At 39.5% G+C, this 21,145-nt stretch overlaps 1 protein-coding gene across 4 annotated transcripts in view; it reads right to left on the bottom strand.

Moving 5' to 3' along the window:
* DCAF5 (DDB1 and CUL4 associated factor 5) overlaps positions 1-21,145 on the bottom strand; it is a 76,259-nt gene that overhangs the window by 13,473 nt on the left and 41,641 nt on the right. For all 4 annotated transcript variants that reach the window (XM_010574166.1, XM_010574170.1, XM_010574169.1 and 1 more), the window contains exon 7: positions 7,009-7,075. In XM_010574166.1, the coding sequence (XP_010572468.1) occupies positions 7,009-7,075 (67 nt within the window). The remainder of the gene's footprint in view (positions 1-7,008; positions 7,076-21,145) is intronic.

Raw genomic sequence — 21,145 nt, 5'->3', positions numbered from 1 at the left:
ACCATGTGTATAAGCAGTGTTTATACATAAGCCATTAGCTTACATATATGTTTATTAATAATATTTTTTTTAAAAGTTTTCAGGGGCTGATTATGCTGATTTTAGAGGGTTTCTAACTTTCTAATCTCTAACTACTGGAGGGAAGAGATGGAGATACACTAGCTGGTTTTGCAATACTTTCCAAAAATTGCTATGCTTAGAGACAGTTCTGAGTAGTGGTTTAGCGTTCTAGCTGTGCTGGTCAATGTTTTTTTGGTCTGCTTATTTGATACACAAAGTGAAATGTCAAGAAAATCCCTCTTCCTCTACATCCTGCAAATAAGTGCTCCAAAGAGGAGCAACACAAAGTCTTAGAAAATTGTTTAACTAATATCCTACTATGAAATCTGACCAGCTGGAAGAAATAACTTATAAAAGGCTAAATTTGAAGTGTACATTTTAAAACAGAGTTCCCCTACACACGTTTGACAAGAATGCAATTGCAACACAAGGCCTATCTACAGGCTCTGACAGAGACAGAAGGAAGGAATAATACAATGCTTTGAAGTAGTGATGTCTACTATGTTGCTAAAGTGATTACTTCTTGATTTGCTTTATTATTTTATGTTTTAAATATTATGCTAATGAAATCCTTGTTAATTACACGGTTTTGCAAATATTTATGAAAATGATTTGATATTTCACATAATGGTACATACCAAAACATTTTAAAAACCACTAGTAAATCATAATGAAAGAGAGTGAGATATTTGGACAGCAATCTGACTTCCCATGCACAAGTTCTACAACACGTAGCAGTGTTCAAAAAAAACCCAGAAGAAGGAATTATTTGAAGAATAAGGAAAAAAGGGAAGTGATAGATTATTAGGAAAAGTGCCCTAGTGCAGAAATTCTGTAAGAATGTAGAACACTCTCTAAACTAATGGAAGCTCTGTTCCAAACATTTAAAAAAAAAACCTGCCAAAGTGCCAGAGAACTTGCTGGGATAAGGAACAAATCCTCCACTGGCTCTGTAACAGAAGAATTAAATGACCTCATTAAGAAGTCCTTTCTATCTAGGACACTGAAAAAGAAGTCCCACTGGTTGTTCATATAAGGTAGAAAGACGTTCCACAGACTAAAGCATAACTTCATACAAGCCTTGTAAATTACTCAAAGTGCTGAAAACTCCTGAGAAGGACCAGATATTTGCAGCTGCTGTGAGTGTGCCATAGCATACCATTCCACTGTAGTACTTGGCACTACAGTAGAAAGCTCATTTAAAATTAATTTAGTTTTCATTAATAATAATACAGGACACATTTAGACTGTAGGCCACTGCCCTGCATTTGAATCCTATGAGGTCACGATGCGCTAATGGAAGAAAAAATACCATAGTTTGGCAAGCAAATGCACAGCATATAGGGCCTCTGCCTTCAGTGCAGCAGATTATGTTTAGACTCCTTAAAAAGACTCTCTGGTCACTCACACACCTGTAATTGTTTCGTACAATGCATGCCAGCAGATGGCTTTGCTCCTCAGAGGCCCATCTGTAGAGAACCTAGATTTAAACACAAGCACTCTTGCCCTGAGAGCACAGGGCCCTGCAGCATCCCTTTCTGTGGGATCAGGGATCTGACTACAGCTCGCACAGCAGCCAGAACAACTTCAAGGTTTCTCAGCAGCACAGGCAAAACTGACTTTGGTCACATCAAATATGGGGTGAGAACAGCAAGGGCTGGCCAAGATCCTTTCTTCTCCTGGCATGGCAAGAGGAGACAGTTTGGAGGAGGCACTAGAGGACTCTGGCTTAGTACTTCTGCTGCTACAAGAGAAAGCGAAATGAAGCGTCTTCCTGTAAGAAAGCAGGTCCAACTCCATGCTCAGACTGCTTCCTTTGTCACTTTCGAACCCACCCTCCACCTCCCAGGCCAGGTGAAAGGATCAGCATGGCCTTCCAGAGCTTTACCATAAGCACAGGGAGCAGTGGGCTGGCATTAGCACCTGCCTCAGGCAACCTGCTCTTCCATGCAATCACTCACTTTGCCTAGCCTGCACCCAGAATCAGCCCTGTGGTGGTCTTGTACTTCCACAGAGGTTCCAAAAGCCAAAGAAAAAATTCATATTTAAACATCTAAAGAATACGCAGACAGCTGTAGTGGTAGTGGCTATTTCTGGAGGTATATTTTCTCCCTTCTTTTGTTGCTGCTAAATATCTGCCATCTCTGTCTACGCCTTATCTATACCAAACCTCCCACCGTTGCTATCACCAGTAGAGCTGAAAACAACATGAAAGCTAAGACAAAATTACTACAGAAATAAACTTTGGCACACCCTTCCCATTCTATCCCCTCTCCTGGTCTGAGAGAGATGGCTTTTTCGGTGTTTAACTGCATAGGTTGCAATGGTTTTTACAATGTTACTGGAACCATGTGAATTACCACCAACAACTATGTTTTCTAAACACAAAGAGAATAAAGTAAGTGAAATTATCACACAACCGACAGATACTTTTTTTTTTTTTTTTTAAATGGAGGTGTGAAAACAGCTTACCTGTGCATTTATTTTCTACTGGTAGCTGCAAACACATTCAATACAATAAAGAGGAAGGAGCTTTGGTACAATCAGATGGCTCGTTGCTGGGGGCTAAGGCTTCTTCAGCCTCTCCCAGTGCTCAGTGCTATCTTCAGCTTTCTAGTGCTAAATTAGATATTAAACATGCTAAGGCAGGTTAGAGAAACGCTCATGGGTGCTGAATCTTCTTCCACTTGGCTACAGCACTACAAAGCACCCAACACTGTCTTGTTTTCTGATAGATGCCATCTAGCCAGGACACTTCCACAGGTTTCTGGTATTACAATCCACATGACACAGAAACCAGTCTAAATTCCACTGAACACAAGAACCTCTTCTACACTGCCCCACCACTTGCTGTGATAATCAAACAACTGTTCCAAAGCACACCATTGTCAACACTGACTTGAAGAAAGAGACAAGCTACAGTCCTAAGAGTAAAACAGTTTAGATCCCAAGACCAAACCTCAGAAAAATCAATTTTTTAAAAAATACAAACCTTCCAGAGCATGCTTGCTATTGGGCCAGATGGCTTCCCCCCACCCCAACCCAAGTGGTATGCATATATGCATGTGTGCCCATATATAAATAACTCAAAAATAGCTAAAGACATTAAGAAACACTTAATCATCTATTATTCATCTTCACTTATCAGCCTGGAATTTTGAGAACTTAAACCACAAGCTGTCTCCAATGAGATAACCCTGTTCAAATGTTGTGAAAAGATCTGTTGCTGAATTCTTAAGCCTAAAGAGGTGTCTGCATTTACAATGACCAATGAGGAGAAAAAAAGGGAAGAAAAATTGCATCAGTTCTGCTGAAAATTGGTGCAATTAGTTTAGTAACTGGACCACAATGACAGGCCTTTTCTCGCTAGCAGTTACAGTCAAAGATAGAATTAAAAAGAGATTTTGAAATGCAGTTTGCTGTTCTGATTTAGTGAAGTTTTTTAGAAGGCTGGTGACAGCCTGCTCACGTAAACTGAAGGATCCCCAACTGTCTTCTCAATTGCAAATAAATATCATATCCCATAGCATCTTTGAGTAATATTTCAAAAGCAAGAGACAAGCTCTGAGTTGCAAAGATGATTCAGAGTTGTGGGTGAGGAATGTACATTCCGTTTTGCAAAACATTTGGTCTCCTAAGCCCTCTATTACCCCACAAGACACGTCAGGTTCTGTCTTGAACAGGGATTCTTTACCAGCTAAGAGACCATGTTTATAGGAGTTAGGTTTAAATACTGCCTGAAGTGCTTAACATACAAGCGCTTCAGTCTTATATGACTTAAGTCTTGCTGGGCAGGTCAGGTAGGGCTAATGTCTCTTCTCACTTCTAGCTTGCCTTGGAGTTAAGTAAAAGCTGTGGAAACTTAGGACTGCTTTTCTTCTGTCAGACTAATGTATTAATTTTGCTAGAAACTCTGGCTCTGAAGAAAACCAGGATATATACTTTGAAGAGGAAATTGGCTAACAAATTCACCAAGACAATTGGCAATTACTTCTGAAGCACAGTGGAAAGCTGGGTAGTACTTGGATGGAGAAGAAAGTGGAAAAATGAACAAACTATTCCATCTTCAAAAAAGGACAAAAGGTGGTAAAAAAGCAACCAACTTTCTGGCAAAGGAAATCCTGGCCTATTCAGAATAATCTAAGATTGTGGAGGGAGACAGCCAATAAAACTCTTCAAGCGAACAGTTTCCTAAGCAATTTAGGAAATACCTTTTTTCACAGACTTCCCTGCCCCCAAGTAAATCCTGTCTAATAATTGGATGGACAAAAGCCCTGGCAGAGTTTCCAGCTGAGAGGGAATGACCCAATGCAACCTACTGGGAGGACACCTCTAAATTATGATTATTTGCAAAAAACCAGCAGAATTTGTTCCATTTCCCTGGCAAAACACCAACACAGGTAACCGCATTCCTCCAACTTGAAATATGTTTGCAATTGTCTGACTGGTGGGTTCCTTCCCACTTTTCTTCATCTTTTGTGTGGTAATGTTGCTAATCATTAGATAGCTAGTACTTGCTGCACCTCTACTTAAGCAAAATAATCTATTTCAGAGTTGTCATTAAGGATGCCGCTCTGTAAGAAGATTTATGCTTGCAAAAAAGTTGCTATTTACAAATAGCTGATATAATTTAAGGGAGTTGTATCATAAATATTTATAGCAACACAATGTCTGAATTCAACTGGAAGGTAGAAATCAGTTAGAGAGACATTTTTATATAAAATACCAACCAACAGTACAGGCTATTACATCATCCTGTCTAGTTTGTACAGTATTTTAAATAAAAGACCACTTTCCACCCCCTCAGATCACAGACCCAAAGACACTCCTATTTTAAGCTAGAACATGAGAACAAGCAGTTTTCCATTGAAGCAGAAGCCTTCCAAGGTCTCCACATCCCTACAACAAGACTTTCTCCAAAAGGAAGCACAGCAACCTCTCTAGCTGAACAATTATTCTGAATCACAGGATAAGATTTAAGAAAGGCTGTTTCGTCACATTCAGAACAGGCACAACCCTTCAAGAAGAGCTGAATGAAGAAAAGAGCTTCAATAAGCCTGTCACAGGTGATGTGGATGGCCAATGAGTTATTTGCCACAGAAGCCAAATCTTTAGGTCTAATAAAATAAAGCTCCTGCGTTTTGCTAAACTGTTTCAATAAGGGAACTACTCAAGTTACAAAAGACTAAGACATGCACCTTCCTACTACAGGATCTTCTGATCCCATTAAGCAACCACTGAGGGCAATTGACATTAAGTAATTAATTTTGTAACTGAAATGTTGCAAGTTTACTGATGCCCTTCCTCAAGTTACAAGAACCAAAACCAAGAAAGCTGACCAAAACACATATGACATTGTTTTATAGTATTTCTAGCTATCACTCTTTGTGCAAAGGTCCCAGATAAAAAGTCTGTCATCTGCAGCTGCCTGGGAAAAAAGTTTTCAAGAGCCAGATAAACACAAAATCTCAGATCCTTAATTTACAAATGAGGCAGGACAAGTATAGTAACACGCATAAAATGTAATTCTACAGTCCACACACAAAAACTTACAGATAAATAACTAATTTAAATATATGTAACTTTTGTTTTAACCAAGAGGAAATTCTATAAGTAATAGTAACACAGTGTCAAATGTAAAAGCAAATCATACAAATTAAAAGGAAAGTAGGGAAAAGCCTCTATAAACCCTACACAAAGATAGAAGGCCAAGGTGCTGGTATATTTAGCAGGACCAACTTCAGGACTTCTGGACTGCAACATCAAATGGTTAAATAAGCAATCCAAAATTAGAATGGTATTTTCCTCAAAACTCTGCCATTAACCAACCTTTTAGAGGCTAGCCATCCTCTCAGCTGTGGATTACACAGCTGTGATTAACAGCCTTTGAAAATGAAACAAAATATTTTCATTTTACCTCTAACGCAGCTTGTAATTTGCTCTCACTATTGCTAAAGCACTTGAGACCACACGATAGCACTCAGTTGTACTTAATATGACTAAAATGTACAGTTTAAACTGTCAGAACCATTAAAAAAGAAACAGTAGTATGTTTCCTAAAGTCTTGAGTCTTTCAATCAAGATTCAACACCCTTCTAAAAGAACACAGCAATTAGTTTCAACAGAAGAGAGATGCTGACATTGTATAGCTTAGTGTGTCATACTGCCAAACCCTACATGATACTAGATGATATCAAATTAGGCACCGACCAACTGTGGCATCTACAACACTATTGTTACATCCCACACACATTGCTGGTTTTCTTTACTCTAACACCCCCCTCTTATACTTTCACACAGAGCTGAGCTAGTGCTATTTGCTTAGCATGTCTGCCCCAGCATGGAAAAGGGTCAGAAATGAGTCGAAACTGGTCATTTCCACCAGCTGATAATGCTCCTCCACCTAGAAAGTAAAAGAGCATAACTGCTCTGCATTAGAAATCAGTGGGAGAGTTTTGGTGTAAGAGGAAAGAAAGAGGGGAAAAGAGGCCATTGCACTGGAGCTGTAAGGAGCAGCCTGTGAACCCAGCACCACTCTGTGCTGCAAGCTTCGTTATGAGATGAAGTTTCTTAGTAACAGATTCTAAGTTCTTCACTGAACTCAGATCAGCTTAGAAGCAGCAGAGTTGGTAGACAAGAGGGAGGAAAGACACACCCTGCTCCAGCCATAGCTCCTCCTTCTCTTCATCAGTTCATCTAGAAGATTTAAATGATCGTTATAGAAGAGAAACAAAAAGAAAATCAGTATGATAAAAGATTCAAATGGCATTGGCCATTGCTATCCAGAGACTGGATTAGGCATTTGTAAACTCTCGCCATACAGCTTTCATCAGAATTACTCTAGATTCAGAGGCTGAGTGAGAACAGCAATTTTTCAAAAAACCAAACAAGTATTTGTCAGACAACTGCCCCCGCCCCCCCCCCCGATTCCAAAACAACAAAGCTTACCTGCTTCTGGATCTGGAGGAATCCTCCACATATACAAATTGAAGTCATCAGAGCCTGAAAGGATGTACTGTTAGGAATAAAAATAAAAGCAGTTTACCACAAAGTATCACATGAATTATGTACTTTATTGTTGATCTAGTTTCTCCAAACCAAAAATGAGGAAAACAAGATAATTTGTACCATTCTTTGCACCTCACTGATCAACTTACCCTTAAATGGGGGTGGGGTACCAGCACAAAAATGTTGCATGCATATGAACAGACCAAAATTCAGAAGCGTGCTTCATGTATCTAATGCCTACTGCCCAAACTGTATGTTTTCTTCGCTAAACAAGGCTATGGATTTCTTTTGGCTTTAATACAAGCCTGCCTAGATCAAACTCTCGTATCTTGCAGCCTGCAACTCTGGTCTTTTTTTAATGTCAAAGTCTTTAATTCTTTTTTCTCATCTCCTGAACTACCAAGGAAAACTCCAACAAACACACACCTAAGAAGAGAGCTAGCATGTCCATTACACACAAGCACAACATGTCTGGCTCATCTGTCTACTCAGACCATCAAAAGTCAGTCACTGAGGATAATCTTGAACACTGAACAAAACCAAAGCTAAATATACACTGTCAGCAAGTCTCAAGTGGTTTTAAAAAAAAACATGTTTATCATACTGTTCATTTTTTTCCTGGTTATAGTTACCCTGAAGAGATGGAAGGCTGCCCTTTTTCAACAGTGCATGAGCGATAAGCAATCTCTTTACTGTACAGAAGTGTAGGCAATATACAATTTGAAGTAGCTTAATATATTACAAACATGCACTGGAATGACAGGTGACATTTGACATGGTAAAAAGCTTACATGTCTCAGTTATGTGAGGCCGCAAACTATGCCTTGTCTTCAAATACCTCTTCTCCAATAAACTGTACTCCCTGTCATTTATTTCTCTCCCAAATTAGATATAAGACAACATGTAGTGGAACCAAGGGCAGATTCCAATTCCAGTTATACTGGTGTAGCCAGTGTAAATCTCTAGCCCTCAACCCCCTTAAGGCTCAATACAGTCAAGAAATTGGGGTTTTCATTTTATTGTTAGGGTAGAGGGAAGGGAGAAAAAGAAAGAAACGGAGCAAGTTTGTCCCTTTTCTAACCTTTGATAGGAGACAAATTCTGTTTTGTTTGGCTCAAGTGTAACTGGTTTCTGTCTTTCACTCTCCAGGGACACAAACTCATCAAACAAAGTAATATCAAGCAGTGAGGAGACAAGTCCTGGAATGACACAGGACTGAGAAGCAAATTAACAAAAAACATACCCTAACACTGAGAAAACTGCTATAAATTTGCATATATTCTATTTGCAATCCTAATTAAGTTCATGCAGTATTTGGATGTTTCCAGCCGCAGAAATGCAATAACCAACCACCAAAATCCCTTCTCTGGTTTCCTAGTATCACAATCCAACCATTCTTTTTTCTCTTATTTTTAAGGATGTAGGATGTGAGTAAGCACTTATGAATGCAATTCTGCTCATTTTCTGACAGATAAGAAGCACTGATCAAACAAAAGTTCCTTTGAAAACTTGTGCACACTAGTTCTGCATCACTCATAGACCCATCCTCTCCAAGCCAGAAAGTTATTTCTACAAGCCAACGTGTTCAAGCACTTAGGCAGCTTACCTCTGCCAAACTGACCTGACAGTGCCAGGAATATGTGCTTCCCTTTCATTTGACTGCTCATAAATGTTAGCCCACAGCAGGCTAAGCCACTGTGCCAAAACTACACAGACTAGGGCTCATATAGGCAACCTCCCAGCAATCAGAAAGAAAGCACCTCTAATATGTTTTGTTACACAAGAAATGCTACAAGGAAAAAAAAGTCTTACTTAGTTATAAAGATGTTGCCAATTGTTAGTATTTATTACCTAATTGTGTGGTTGAAGCAGCAACTGGTTTGCCTAGGACGTGTGGGGAAAAATGGAGACTTCTAAAGCAGCTAGAAAGCTCAGTATCTTGAATTTATGGCCATAATGCCCCCCCCCCCCTTTTTTTTTAAACCAAACAAGTTCTAACAAATCCTCAATGTAAGAGTCATTCAGCACTTCACATCATAAATCAAACAAACCTACCAACAATGAAAGGCCCCAAAGTGACAGATTTCAGATATCCTGCACCAGGCACACAACAGAAAAAACACATTAATATACATGCAGGAACGAAGTGTCTGTGAGACTCTTCAAATCAGCTTCCAAACTGATTTGCAGAGGGACACACTGTGCATCCTGTAAGACTCAATGGCCAATCGTCTAGGAAATCTGGTGTATCACTGCGCACTGAAAAAAAACATACCACCTGCAAAGACTGCTGATCTGAGTATACTCTGCCTTGCTTCGGAGATAGCAAAATTTAGAGTGCCATTGCAGTGATGTGGGCTAATGGCAATTTGACTGCACTATCAAGAGTGTCACCTGGAGGTCAAGACAAGCGATTATTCCCTTTACCTGGCACTTTTGAGGCCACACCTGGAATATTGTGTCCAGTTTGGGTCCCCCAATACAAGAGTGACACTAATGAATTGGACAGAGAGTGGAGGAAGGCCACTTGGGCTGAAGGCATGTGACCTGCAAGGAAAAGCTAAGGGAACTGGCCTTATTTAGCCAGAAGAGAAAATGAAGGGACAGAGTAGACCTCAACAGTGTCCCACTGTCTGAAGGAATACAGAGCAGCTGGGAATAGACTCTTTCCAGAGGCATGCAGTAGATGCGCAGGAAGCAACAGTCACAACACACAGAAAGAGAAATTCCAGCTGAGCACAAAGGAAAAGCATGTTCAGGAGGAGCATAACAAACACTGCAACTTGGCCCCAGAAAGGCGGTGGATCTCCACCCTTACAAATCTGAAATTTACCTGGACAATTCCCTGAGCAACCTGATCTGACTTTGAAGATGCTCTGCTCTGAGAAGCAGCTTAAGTCAGATGACCTCTAGAGCTCTCTTCTGATTCAATGTTTTCAAAGATTACCAAAGTAAAAAGGGAAATAATTGTCTTGGTGGATTGGGGTTGGTTTTTGGGTTGAGGGGTGGGAAGGGGGGGAGAGGTGGCCAGCATCAGGAAAATGCCCACCTGAAATTTTTACACTCCACCACACATCACAGCTTCATGAAAACTCCAATGGGAAAACAAAACTTAGGCCACATAGGCAGAGGCATAAGCTGCAGTTCAGCATATGGACTTGCATAAGTTCATGTGGTCACAATTTGGGGAATTTAAAGAAAGAAATCAGCAAAGTATTTTAAAGTAGTTCACAGAATCATAGAATGGCTGAGGCTGGAAGGAACCTCCAGAGGTCATCTGGTCCAACCACCCTGCTCAAGCAGGGTCACCTAGAGTCGACTGTCCAGGACCATGTCCAGATAGCTTTTGAATACCTCCAATGGCAGAGATATTCAACCCAACTATCTCTAATTGAGATAGTTCCTACCTACTTAAAAGCACCATGAAGTCCTTCGCTTCATTACCGTTTTCTAGCCTAATGACCTAGCCTAATTCACACCAATCAAATACACTTAGTCAAAGTATTACAGAGCGAATTAAGAGAAAGTAAGTAGGAATGAATAGAGCATCTACATTGCAATTTATGTCTAGTCACAGAACAAAGCTCAGCTCAGGATCTGAGCTGTTCTGAAGTACTTCTTACAGGTTTAATCTTGCAACTGAGACAGCCATCAGTAAGTGCCAAAAGCATTTATTGATAAAGTCATCTACACAAGTTTGATGATGTAAGCAATGGCCTGCAAGTTGTGAACTTTTATATAAAAATTAAATTCTATTTTGATAGTTAGCTCTGCCAGTAATTATCAGAAATAGATCATATTCCACAAAATATCCAACTATTCGTTATCTCTGCCATTCCACTGCCACCACCTTGGCAGCCAGCATTGTTTTCCACTCTCTTTCCCTGTTAGGATACCTCTGGGGTACATTTTCTTGCTGTTCTCACAATGTAGAATTGAATCCCCAAAAGCATTCCTTTTGTCCTTTTCTGTAAGATGAGGTGATAGCGGTCTGAGAAGTAGAACATGGCTTTTCAGCCGGAAACCAAGAGACTGCCAGAAGCACAACTTCATGACTGCAGCTGTTGCAAGAAAGATGTGTCAGCTGAAGCTTCAAGAGCAGACACCCAAGCTGCTAAAGCCAGAAACACACCTCTTCCATGACATTTGAAAAAGAAACTCAGTTCCAGTTAGTACTCTCTGCACAAGATGATGAGAACCCAAGGCCGCTGAAGAGCACAGCTGGACTGACATTACTAGGACATTCATATGATCATCTGTGAAAATTTTTCTTTGATGGATTCATTATTAGTATAACCATAAGCCAATACTTTTCCACACTAGTTGAAAGTTGGAGAATAAGGATTGAGAAAATGCAAAAGTCAGTCCCTACTACTAGAAAATTCAAAGAAATAATTGCTATGAAGTGGACCAAGCCCTACTTAATAAGGCTGAAATCCTGAGGGAATGAAGTAGACTTTTTAAAAGGAAGGAACAGAAAGGACAGAAAAAGAAGGGGTTGGGGTGGGGTAGATGAAAGAATGTCATGCTGCATATGCTTAGACTCCACTTTAATTGTGGCCAAGGATTTTTGGTCCTGAGGGGACATGCAAAACGTAATTCCCAGCAGAGTACCTTTTACTCACTCCCTTTAAGAACAAAAGCCCAGATAATCAAATCACAGAGGCAAGCCAGTGAGAGGCAAAAACATGCGCATTCACAGAGACAAGTAAATGGCTAAGACAGTGTGCACTCTCCCTCCTCCTGCCCTCCCCACCCCCCTCCCCACCAAAAGACAAACTCCAAGCAGAACATAACCTCAAGAACCAGTGCAGTGCTGAATTCTGAATCAGACCAGACACTGCGCGAGAAGCTCAGATGTCTGGGAGGAGAGACCAATATTAAAACCACCTGTTTCATTGTCTGCATTTTTGCTGCTGTATCTGACCAGGACTTCGGAAATCAGCATTAACAATATTCACATGAACATGAGATTAGACAGAAAAACAGTTGCTAATAATTAATATTGGAGTTTTTTTAGAACGGAATAATCAGCTTCTATGTCTAGCTGTTAGCAACAATGACAGGAAAAGGCTTCCAGATGACTACAAGCTGCTGATTCAGAAGTTTGCCTTAGAAGGAAGAAAACTCTCAGGCGTGGTTAGAGTCTGCTGCTGGAGAAAACACAAATTCAGTCTGAGCTTCAAGTACATGTAAAATGCTTAAAATGAACTATGATCAGGAATCTGGCAGAATGATTTCGGACTAGTGCTCCCCACTCATTCCACTGTAACTCTTCTCATTTTCTCTCTCCCCAAGGAAATTACAGCAGTTGATATAAATAAATGGGAGATCTTTGCTGCTGCTATAGTCTCCTAACAGTAGCATTAGCATTGCATTTTGCAGAGTACTACCACTCTGGGGAATTTATTTTTGTTCTTGTTGCTGCCAGTTTGAAAGCTTTCAAAATCCCACAAGCTACATTTCCTCAGGTGCTACTGAATATGGAGCGTTTCAATAAAATTGTATCTAAATCGAACCTTATTTTACAGTTTCCAACATCCACATTTCCAGTTTCCATAAAATTTCCTCTTACTTATGACCTGTATCAGAGACATTTTTAAGCTTTTGGCCCTAGACAAGGGACCAGCAGACATGGATCATTTTTCCAAAGTATCAGCAAGTCTTTTGAATGGCCCTACTAATATAACAGAGAACAAGAAGAATGTAGGAGAATTTGTCTTAAAAGCACAAACCAAAAAGCACATCACCATGTAATTGTAAATGGATGAATGAGACCATGGGTAACGGTACAGAGATGGTAACCATTTGAAAAGTGATCGCTGCTAAGTTACTAACAGTAAAATGCTTGTTAGAGAAACTCAAATTCCATGCTACTGTTTACAACTTTACTAACAAGTCAGCTCTGAAAGAGACTAAACTTCTTAAATCTCAATTCCTACTCACTTGAGCATGTCTGTTCTTTCCTCAGAGGGGCCAATGAAACTTGGGGCAAAAAAGAGTAGACAGAATTTTTCTTGGGCTTTTAGTGAGCTGTCCCTTAGCTTCTTGAAGTAACACAAAATCTACACGCTGGGGAAGAAGCACAGAGGCATCCAAATTTGAAACAGTTGTGCTGGTGCTTTGCACAGCTCCTTTAAGAGGCAGAATGTACAGTCCCTCCATATATTGCCTGTAACATAATACAACTCATGAGCGGGGTGTAGATTTTTGCTTTTTTTCCTACAACAACAGATAAAAGAATCTGGATTGGTGGCAGTCTGCTAGGCTGAAGTCTTAACTCCTCTTGAACATATGAGAAGAGCTGCCGTGCACATCTCTCTGGTGGGATATGCACTGAGGAAACCACAGTTTGATATAAAGCATCACTGAAGTCTGAAAAACATTGATTATTTGTCCAAAAAAGGTTGAAATTCATAGCAATCAGCACTTTGGAGAAGGAATCCATATACACAAAGAACATAAAAACTGTGTATATTTCCAAGGAGGAAAGGTTTCTTAAGGAAACAGGGCTTATGCTATTTTGTTCTTTGTGGCATCAATCCATCTCCAGGAACTTTTAAGCCTAATGGCCAATTTCAAATTTGATAGAGGACCTGAGGGTTCTAGAACTATAGACTGCCTAGAAATATTCTCTTACAAACAGGCAGTCACACAGAGGAAAGAGACACACCCTGTAAGTAGCCACTGAGAGCAAAGCAGTGCTACAATTACACCCCCCTACTAAACATCAGGAAACACAAATGGGAACTCATCCTAGAACCCAACAAAATCCCAATGATATCACCACCATCTGCTTCTCATGGAACTATTTAAAAGGGGATAAGAAAGCAAATTACAAATAAATAAAAGCAAAAAGTAAGAAAGGTCACCTCATGTGCACATATATATTTGTGTGCTTGTATATATATATATATATATATATATCACAACCATGAACACAGGTCTTGCTATACATTACATATTTTGCATGAAAAATGTTTGACAGAACACAATCAAATTTATTTTTTTTTTTTAATAGCTGCTTCTGGGCCTTTTGTGATGCCAAGACTGCTCTACGTATCTTCCTTATAAATGAGACTTCCCCTGCTATTCTCTCCATTTTTAAAGAATGACTGATACTTAATTTACCATTTGATCAGAATTTATTGTTAAGTCTGCATTTCCTGCAGGTTTTCAAATCATCTTTATATTGTTAGAGTACCCACTGAACAAAGGGGAAACAAGGTAAGGACACATCTATGGAGGAGAAAAAGACTTTTTCCTATTCAAAAAGCAACAAGAAGCAAACAAACAAGGAATCGGCAAGATAATAAAGCTTGTTTGAGTTGGGCAATGCCACAGGAATAAAAGAAAAAAGCAGGATCTCCCACACAGCAGAGCACTCCTTTCCTTTCCTTAAACAATTAAGGAATAAACAACAGTCATTTGGTCAAGTATTTCCATCTCTTTGTGATTCCTGATCTCTCTGTCAGGCTGTTACCTTTATGCTGATGAATCTAGGCTTTTAGTATAAAGTTCCCACTGAGTACAGCTTGAAAATCTGCTCTAATGATCATCTGCTGACTTCCTCGGTAAGTATGTTCCCACGTACACACCTTGTGCCAACTTCAGTGCTTGTGACACAGCAGTGATCTGGTTCAATAGCTAGAACAGTAAAATCCCATACAAATCACAACAGTCATTCAATATATTTCTTCTCATTTATGTATTTCAGCCAGCTTCTGTAGGGGTCAGGTGGGTGCCAGTGCAGCCCAAGTAAAGTACAGGACCTTCCCTCTCAATGGCATACTACCTTGTTTGTACCCTCAGTCTGCAACCCTTGTCAGAGTGGCTGCCCCTTCTCCTTTCAGGAGCTCTCACTGTTACCAACTAAGAAGTTCCACTCCCCAAGGCAATTAACCAGGGTGCAGGGTCGGGAAGCAGTAAAGAGCAGTCACCTGTGCAGGCTATTAACCTCTTGCTGCTGTCTCACAATGACAAAACCTAAAGTAAGAAGAGAGGTAACTGGGAAAGCTATTTCTGAAATGTGTTTTGCAAGGATACCTACACATTCTTTTATCTTCTGCTTTGTAATAAATTCTGGAGGGCAAATCATATCTTTTGTGCAATATTTAACAAATGTAAAGAGTAATCTACAACTAGGGCTCACAGCATTGTGGTATTAAGAAACACAGTTGCTTTGAAAGCAGCCATCTTTCTTCATACTAGCCAGGACAGCAGCTTGCAACCTGTACTGTTTGAGACTGTTTTTCAGGAAGGTTGAAACTGGCACAAAAAAGAGCTTAAAAGTTTTCCATCTCAGCCTGAGAATCAAGCAGGTACATCCAAAGGCTTTTCACAACAGAAACTTTGTTCCTCAGTAAGAAGCGTGCCTATCTCATGAACTGGGAAAAGAAAAGCTGTGACACAGCAGACTGGAGAAACACAAATTGCTTCTAGTACATAAAATTTAAAGCCAAAAATTTGTATTCCTACTCCCTAAATCCCTAATCTTATAAGCAGCCAACTCTGTGTGGGGCAGTTTTAAATGCTTACGGAAGCATCATCGGGAACAATCCATCAACATTTTTACAGCTGCCTTTTTGCCATACAGAAAGGCCATAACAGTAATTTTATTCATGAACAAAAGCAACTTAGAAACCCTTACTGTGGATTTCTATGGCAGGGAAAATATTCCTATTACATTCCAAAGACAGGAACAACAAGTTTATCTGAGCGTATGAAGGGGACTCTATTGCGCAGGGCTGAAACTGCATGAACCCCAATTGCTCTCTTTTGTCTTCTTCAGCCATCTGTTACTTACTTTTTCAAATACACATTAAATCAAATATTCTATTAGTCAAAATCCTCCAGAATCCATAGTCGCTTTTTCAGTATCTAGACAAGGCCTAGTTTTAACAGTTCAACAAGAAACACTGTCAGGGCAGCACCCATTGTGTGTCATTTTTAGCAGTGCATTCCTGCTCACTCTCCCTTCCCTCTCCCCAGTCATGCAAGGGATGCTACTAAAGCACAGGTCTCCTGTGATCCACTATGAGCAACATGAAGCCTGCAAACCTCAAAGTCTCCTGAGTCAGGATTCCACTCCACCAGAATTTAGCTTCAGTATGGGTCCCTTTGGGCTAATGCATTACTGTCCAGAGGTCTAAAAACCTCCCCCAAGGGCTTACAGGAATGCACTAGAGAAGGGAGACAAGAAATGTGGTTGGCAGGATGCCCCAGGGAATGGGGGAAGAGGTGATCAGAATAAGAAGGGTTAAAGAAAGCTCCCAGCCCCTTCTGTAAAGACCCTGACTCTGAAGAGACATTTTCATTATGACTCTCCCGTGTCAATTACCAAAAGCAATGAGGAAGAAATTCATAGCCAGATAAATTACTCATGAATGTATTTTATATATATGTAATGTTATGCATATAGCTGGGAATTAAACTGCCATTTAGATTAAGTAAAAAACAAAATACAACCTAATCAGTAATTCTTGGAAGAAGCCAATTTAAGACAGAGTAAGACATTTGATTTTCTTTTTATCCAAGCACAGCAACATATTTGCACACTGAGTGCTTTTTCATATATTAAGAAATGCTGACTGCAATAAGCTACTATTCATTAAGTCTTCTGTACACAGGAAACTCACAATATATTCTTTAGAAGAATAATTTCCTTTCTTCCTTTTAGTTTTTAAAGCTAGACATTGGTAAGTAGCACTTCCTGAGATAAATGGCCTTTAAGTTAGATGACACAAAGAAGAACACAGAAGAAAAGTTCTATTTCTTTACAAAGGTAACGCACAACCATGTAAGACCCTTGGCACCTATACAGCTAATCCTGTTCTTGGAAGGGTTATATTCATGTAATAATTCTGTCCTGCTAAAAACTGGATTGTCCCTAACCAGGGCTACTTAGCACACAGACTTCAACATAATGAAGGTTCTAACTTTATAGGGAGTTGGAGCAGTCTGCAGTACCGTGAGCAGTGCATTCCTGAAACTCTCCTATACCAGTGTAATGTCAACAGAAAAGGCTGAGTGGTGATGTAATGTCTGAGGGCATGCCAGAGTCAAGACACTTTTTGTTTGATTCACAGGGTACAAGTTATTTCTCCCCACCCCCGCCTTTTTTAAAGCGGGCAATAGGCAGTTGATTTTACAGCTACAAGCATTGCAGAGCCTCACATTATCTGCACAGTGGAAAAAAAAAGAATAAGCTGATAGCATTCATCATTGTGACACAGGCAACAATTCTTGAGCAAGAAGAAAAGCTTTTGGTCTATTTTAGTTTGAAGGGGGGGTTGTGTTTTGTGGATTTTTTTGTTGGTCTTTTTTTACTGCTGCCCATCACCATGGCCTCTGAGGCTCCTACATTCAAAAATGCATTTGGGTACCTGAAGCCCTTCAATACCTCCTGTATGCTCAGATCCAGGAATGTACTTTCCATACCAGTCTAGCAACTAAAAATCCTTAGTATTTAAACAACATTTCCCAAATGTTAATGTTGACAAGAAGAATGGAAACTCCCTCAGTACCCTGACACAACTTGAGATTCTCACACATTTTATGATTTGTATGTAAACAAACACTTGTACACATGAGGGTGAAGTCAGTGGGTGTTAGGTGCATAAATAAACTGCCTTTAAAATTCTGGGCCTGGATGCCTGTACTAGAAGGATGGATAAATTATGATCTCACATAAATCTCTGCAGCCAACAGCGGGAGTGGGCAGCTGAGAGTCATGCTTGATCCATCTAGTCTGTCTTACCCTTCCTCCCTTCCACAGCTGTATGACTCAAGTGAGCTCCCAGGTAATGCAAATGGCATACAATTTTGAACACGTTTATCTACCAACATTAGAGCTCTCCTACAAAGAAAAGAAAAATTGGTGTCATGTGAATGAGGTCATTACACTCATGACATGGACAAAAGACAGAGTTCTGAGAGGAGCAAATTAAGGCAATTATAAAAGGGTGCAAATAAAACAGCATCTAAACATTGCCTCTCAAGCTTTGGTAGTTGTAAGAAACAAGAAAAGTCTGACTGTGGCATTTCTAGGAAAAATGCTTTCATATACTGTTCGCTGATTTTCAAATCAGGTTCACAAGGACTAGGACAATAATGCTTTCAGAGGAAAACAGTTTACAAGGACACAAAAAGAAGCAAAGCTGTTCATCCTCCAAGATCTCTGTCACTTAGCTTGTGCTACAACCCACACACCCAAAATACCTGCAACAACTCAAATCCATCGAAGCACTTCAGAATGTGTTCTTTTAAACTTAAAAAAAAATATCATTGGGGTTAACAGGTGAATCTTTCTGTGTTTTTCTACTTAAAGCATTAATGGTATTTCATTCTTTGTTAAGAGGTTTCAATCTACTTGCATCACAGATGCTCCAATAAAAAAAGCTGGTATGCAGATCGCTGTACACCCACTATTAGCAGGCTCCCCTCTAGAGTGACAAGTCAGGAGTTCTGGATCCAAGTCCTGTCACAATCTCTGAGAACTAAAGAGACAATACTGAGAAAAGATTAGTATACAGACCCTAACTGCCATCAACAGACAAACTAATCAAACTGTTCCCCAACCAGTAGTCTGTTTTATTTGTGCAAAGAAATTGTATTAATTTAATACACATACCTTGTCAAAGTAAGAATAACACATCTGATCATTATGGGAGCTTACGCATTTAATTTCTTAAAATGTAAAGGTGATATCTAAGAGAACTCCTAAGTTGCGTGCTTGCAGCTTGGAATCTGTTCATTTTTGCCATACCAAAATCCAACAGCTCCATATGGAACGTGGTGTTATTTGCCTTCTCTGTAGATTTTCACCACTGTGTTAAAGCAAACTTCCAAAGGCAAGTACTAAGATACTAACAGTTGTGGGTTTTTAAACTCTGATGGTCATGATTTACAGGAAAACTTCCTGTGAGTAAACCATTTTCCATGTACTAGCTCCATACAAAGATTAGCAAAGGCTGTAGTTCTGTGAGGAGCCGAGTCTCACAGCACTGAAAGGCTATCCCTCCACCTCTCTCTCACCCTCTGATCCCTTCCTTATACTGCATTCAAACACTTGTCAGAGCCCTTGGAGTGTCAATATAAGTCATTAACCCAGAAAAAGAAGTAAATGCTTCTGCCAGGTTAGGAAGTTGAATCAGTGAAAGGTCTTGCATCACCTCTGCTGGATAAGAAAGGCCTCCTTTCAGCAGCTCACTTTTTTCCCCAATGTAACTGCATTCTAAGCACTGATGAGTTAAGGATATCCCTTTCTTGTTAGGGTTAAAATATAGAATCGAAATGCAACTTTACCAGATGAACTAACTGTACAGACAACACATAATCGTTATTGAACACAGGAGAGTCACATTTTTAAATTACTAGGCTCTGTATGAAGTATTAAAATCTAACTATTTAAGACAGTTTAAAAGAGAAAAAAAGATCAAGTCATCAGTTTAATAAAGCTGAAAAGAAAAATTGAAAACAGGGAAAATCAGAGGTGCAATCAGAGAACATTTCTGAAGAAGCCTTCCTACCACAAACACCACTCATAATTTGAACACAACTTTCTTATCCTTAGATCCCCTCAAATGAGCCTTAGCTCACACAAAGTTTTGATCCTACAAGGAAATACAAGCAAGGAATTCTATGAAGCTCACTTTGCATGGATCTCAAATGAAAGACATTCTTTATTAAGCAAAGGACAGCAATATTAGATGGGATAGAGGGTTGGAACCAGATTAAATTGGAAACAGATTTATTTATGTTTTTGGTGAATTCTGATTTACAGGGGGAGTCTTGTATACATTATTTCACACTCACAAAACTCACCAAAAAGCAAAAGGGTACTAGATGTATAGAAGGGCAAAACTTAAAAAACATCTTAAATTTTTTTATTCATCTTGTGTATCTTACAGGAGGTTCCAACTCTAACCTTCTTTTCTAGATACACCTGGAACTGGGCTCTTTGTAAAAGGCAGTGCCTAAGGACTATCCATAGCATTGACAACCTTAGCTGAATTTGAGCATTACTGGGCAGGTGTACTGGCATTTTCTGTGACTTCATTATCTTTTTTCCTTCCAGTTAGAGGATGGGTACGAGCAAGTCAAATTCCACATCTCTCTAATATTCCACATTAAACTTCATCTTCCCTATCAGCTTCTTATAGCATTTATAAGGGAATATAAATGTTTTTTGCTCTGATTTCCAACTAGCTAGTAGCATTATGTGCTGCTACTTATCTGAACAGAAAGTCCATCAAGTCAAAAGAATATCAAGTTTTTTTAAAAATGCAGGCTTCTGAAGTACCACATCAACCTGATCCAGAACAGCCATATACTTCCCATTAAAGTAACACCATACCCATAAGAAAATGGCTTAGAAAGCACAACAGACGCTAAGGCTTTTATCTAGATCTTCAGTAACAGATTAGAAGCTAAACTATATGTCAGAGTGTACACAGGTCTACTCTGACTTCCAGAGGAAAAAAGAGTTTTTAGGCTGACTAAATAATGGACCACAAATCACCAGCAGTTTTCTTCTTAAACAACACATGTGTTTGCCCATTCTTTATAGTAAGCCACTCTGTTTTTTTAAGATAGTTTCATTATTGCATTTTCACACTATTTCTGCCCAAACTTACATAAAACTCAGAAACACTGCTCAAGTTCAGTGATGTTAATGTATTTCCTACTTGCAATCTGAAAGAAGCTCAACTCTGCCTCCTGCAGCAGCAGCAACAGAATTAATGACTAAATTCTGACTGCAGGAATTTTACTGATGACAGCAAAGAAATTTTCAGATCTTAGTTCTATGTTATCATGGCTTGAAATTACATTTTTTGTCCTTAAACAGTGTTAGTGGTTATTAAATACAGCTGTCCAAAAACAGTATCCAGCTCTAGAATCATACAAACTGCTGTTAGTCACTTTATGTATGACGTATTTCTTAGTGATTATTAGTAGGGGCAGAGTCCTGCCTCGGTGAAGTAACAAACTATTCCTTCCTAACCACCCGCCATCACCACTTACAGAACCCTGAACTATAAAGACCTATAATCTGATCTGGTAGTATAGTATTAAA

This window comes from Haliaeetus leucocephalus, unplaced genomic scaffold (genome assembly GCF_000737465.1).
Source record: "Haliaeetus leucocephalus isolate CR32 unplaced genomic scaffold, Haliaeetus_leucocephalus-4.0 Scaffold417, whole genome shotgun sequence".
In the NCBI taxonomy this organism is placed as follows: domain Eukaryota; kingdom Metazoa; phylum Chordata; class Aves; order Accipitriformes; family Accipitridae; genus Haliaeetus; species Haliaeetus leucocephalus.
This window is presented reverse-complemented; position numbering and strand designations above follow the sequence as displayed.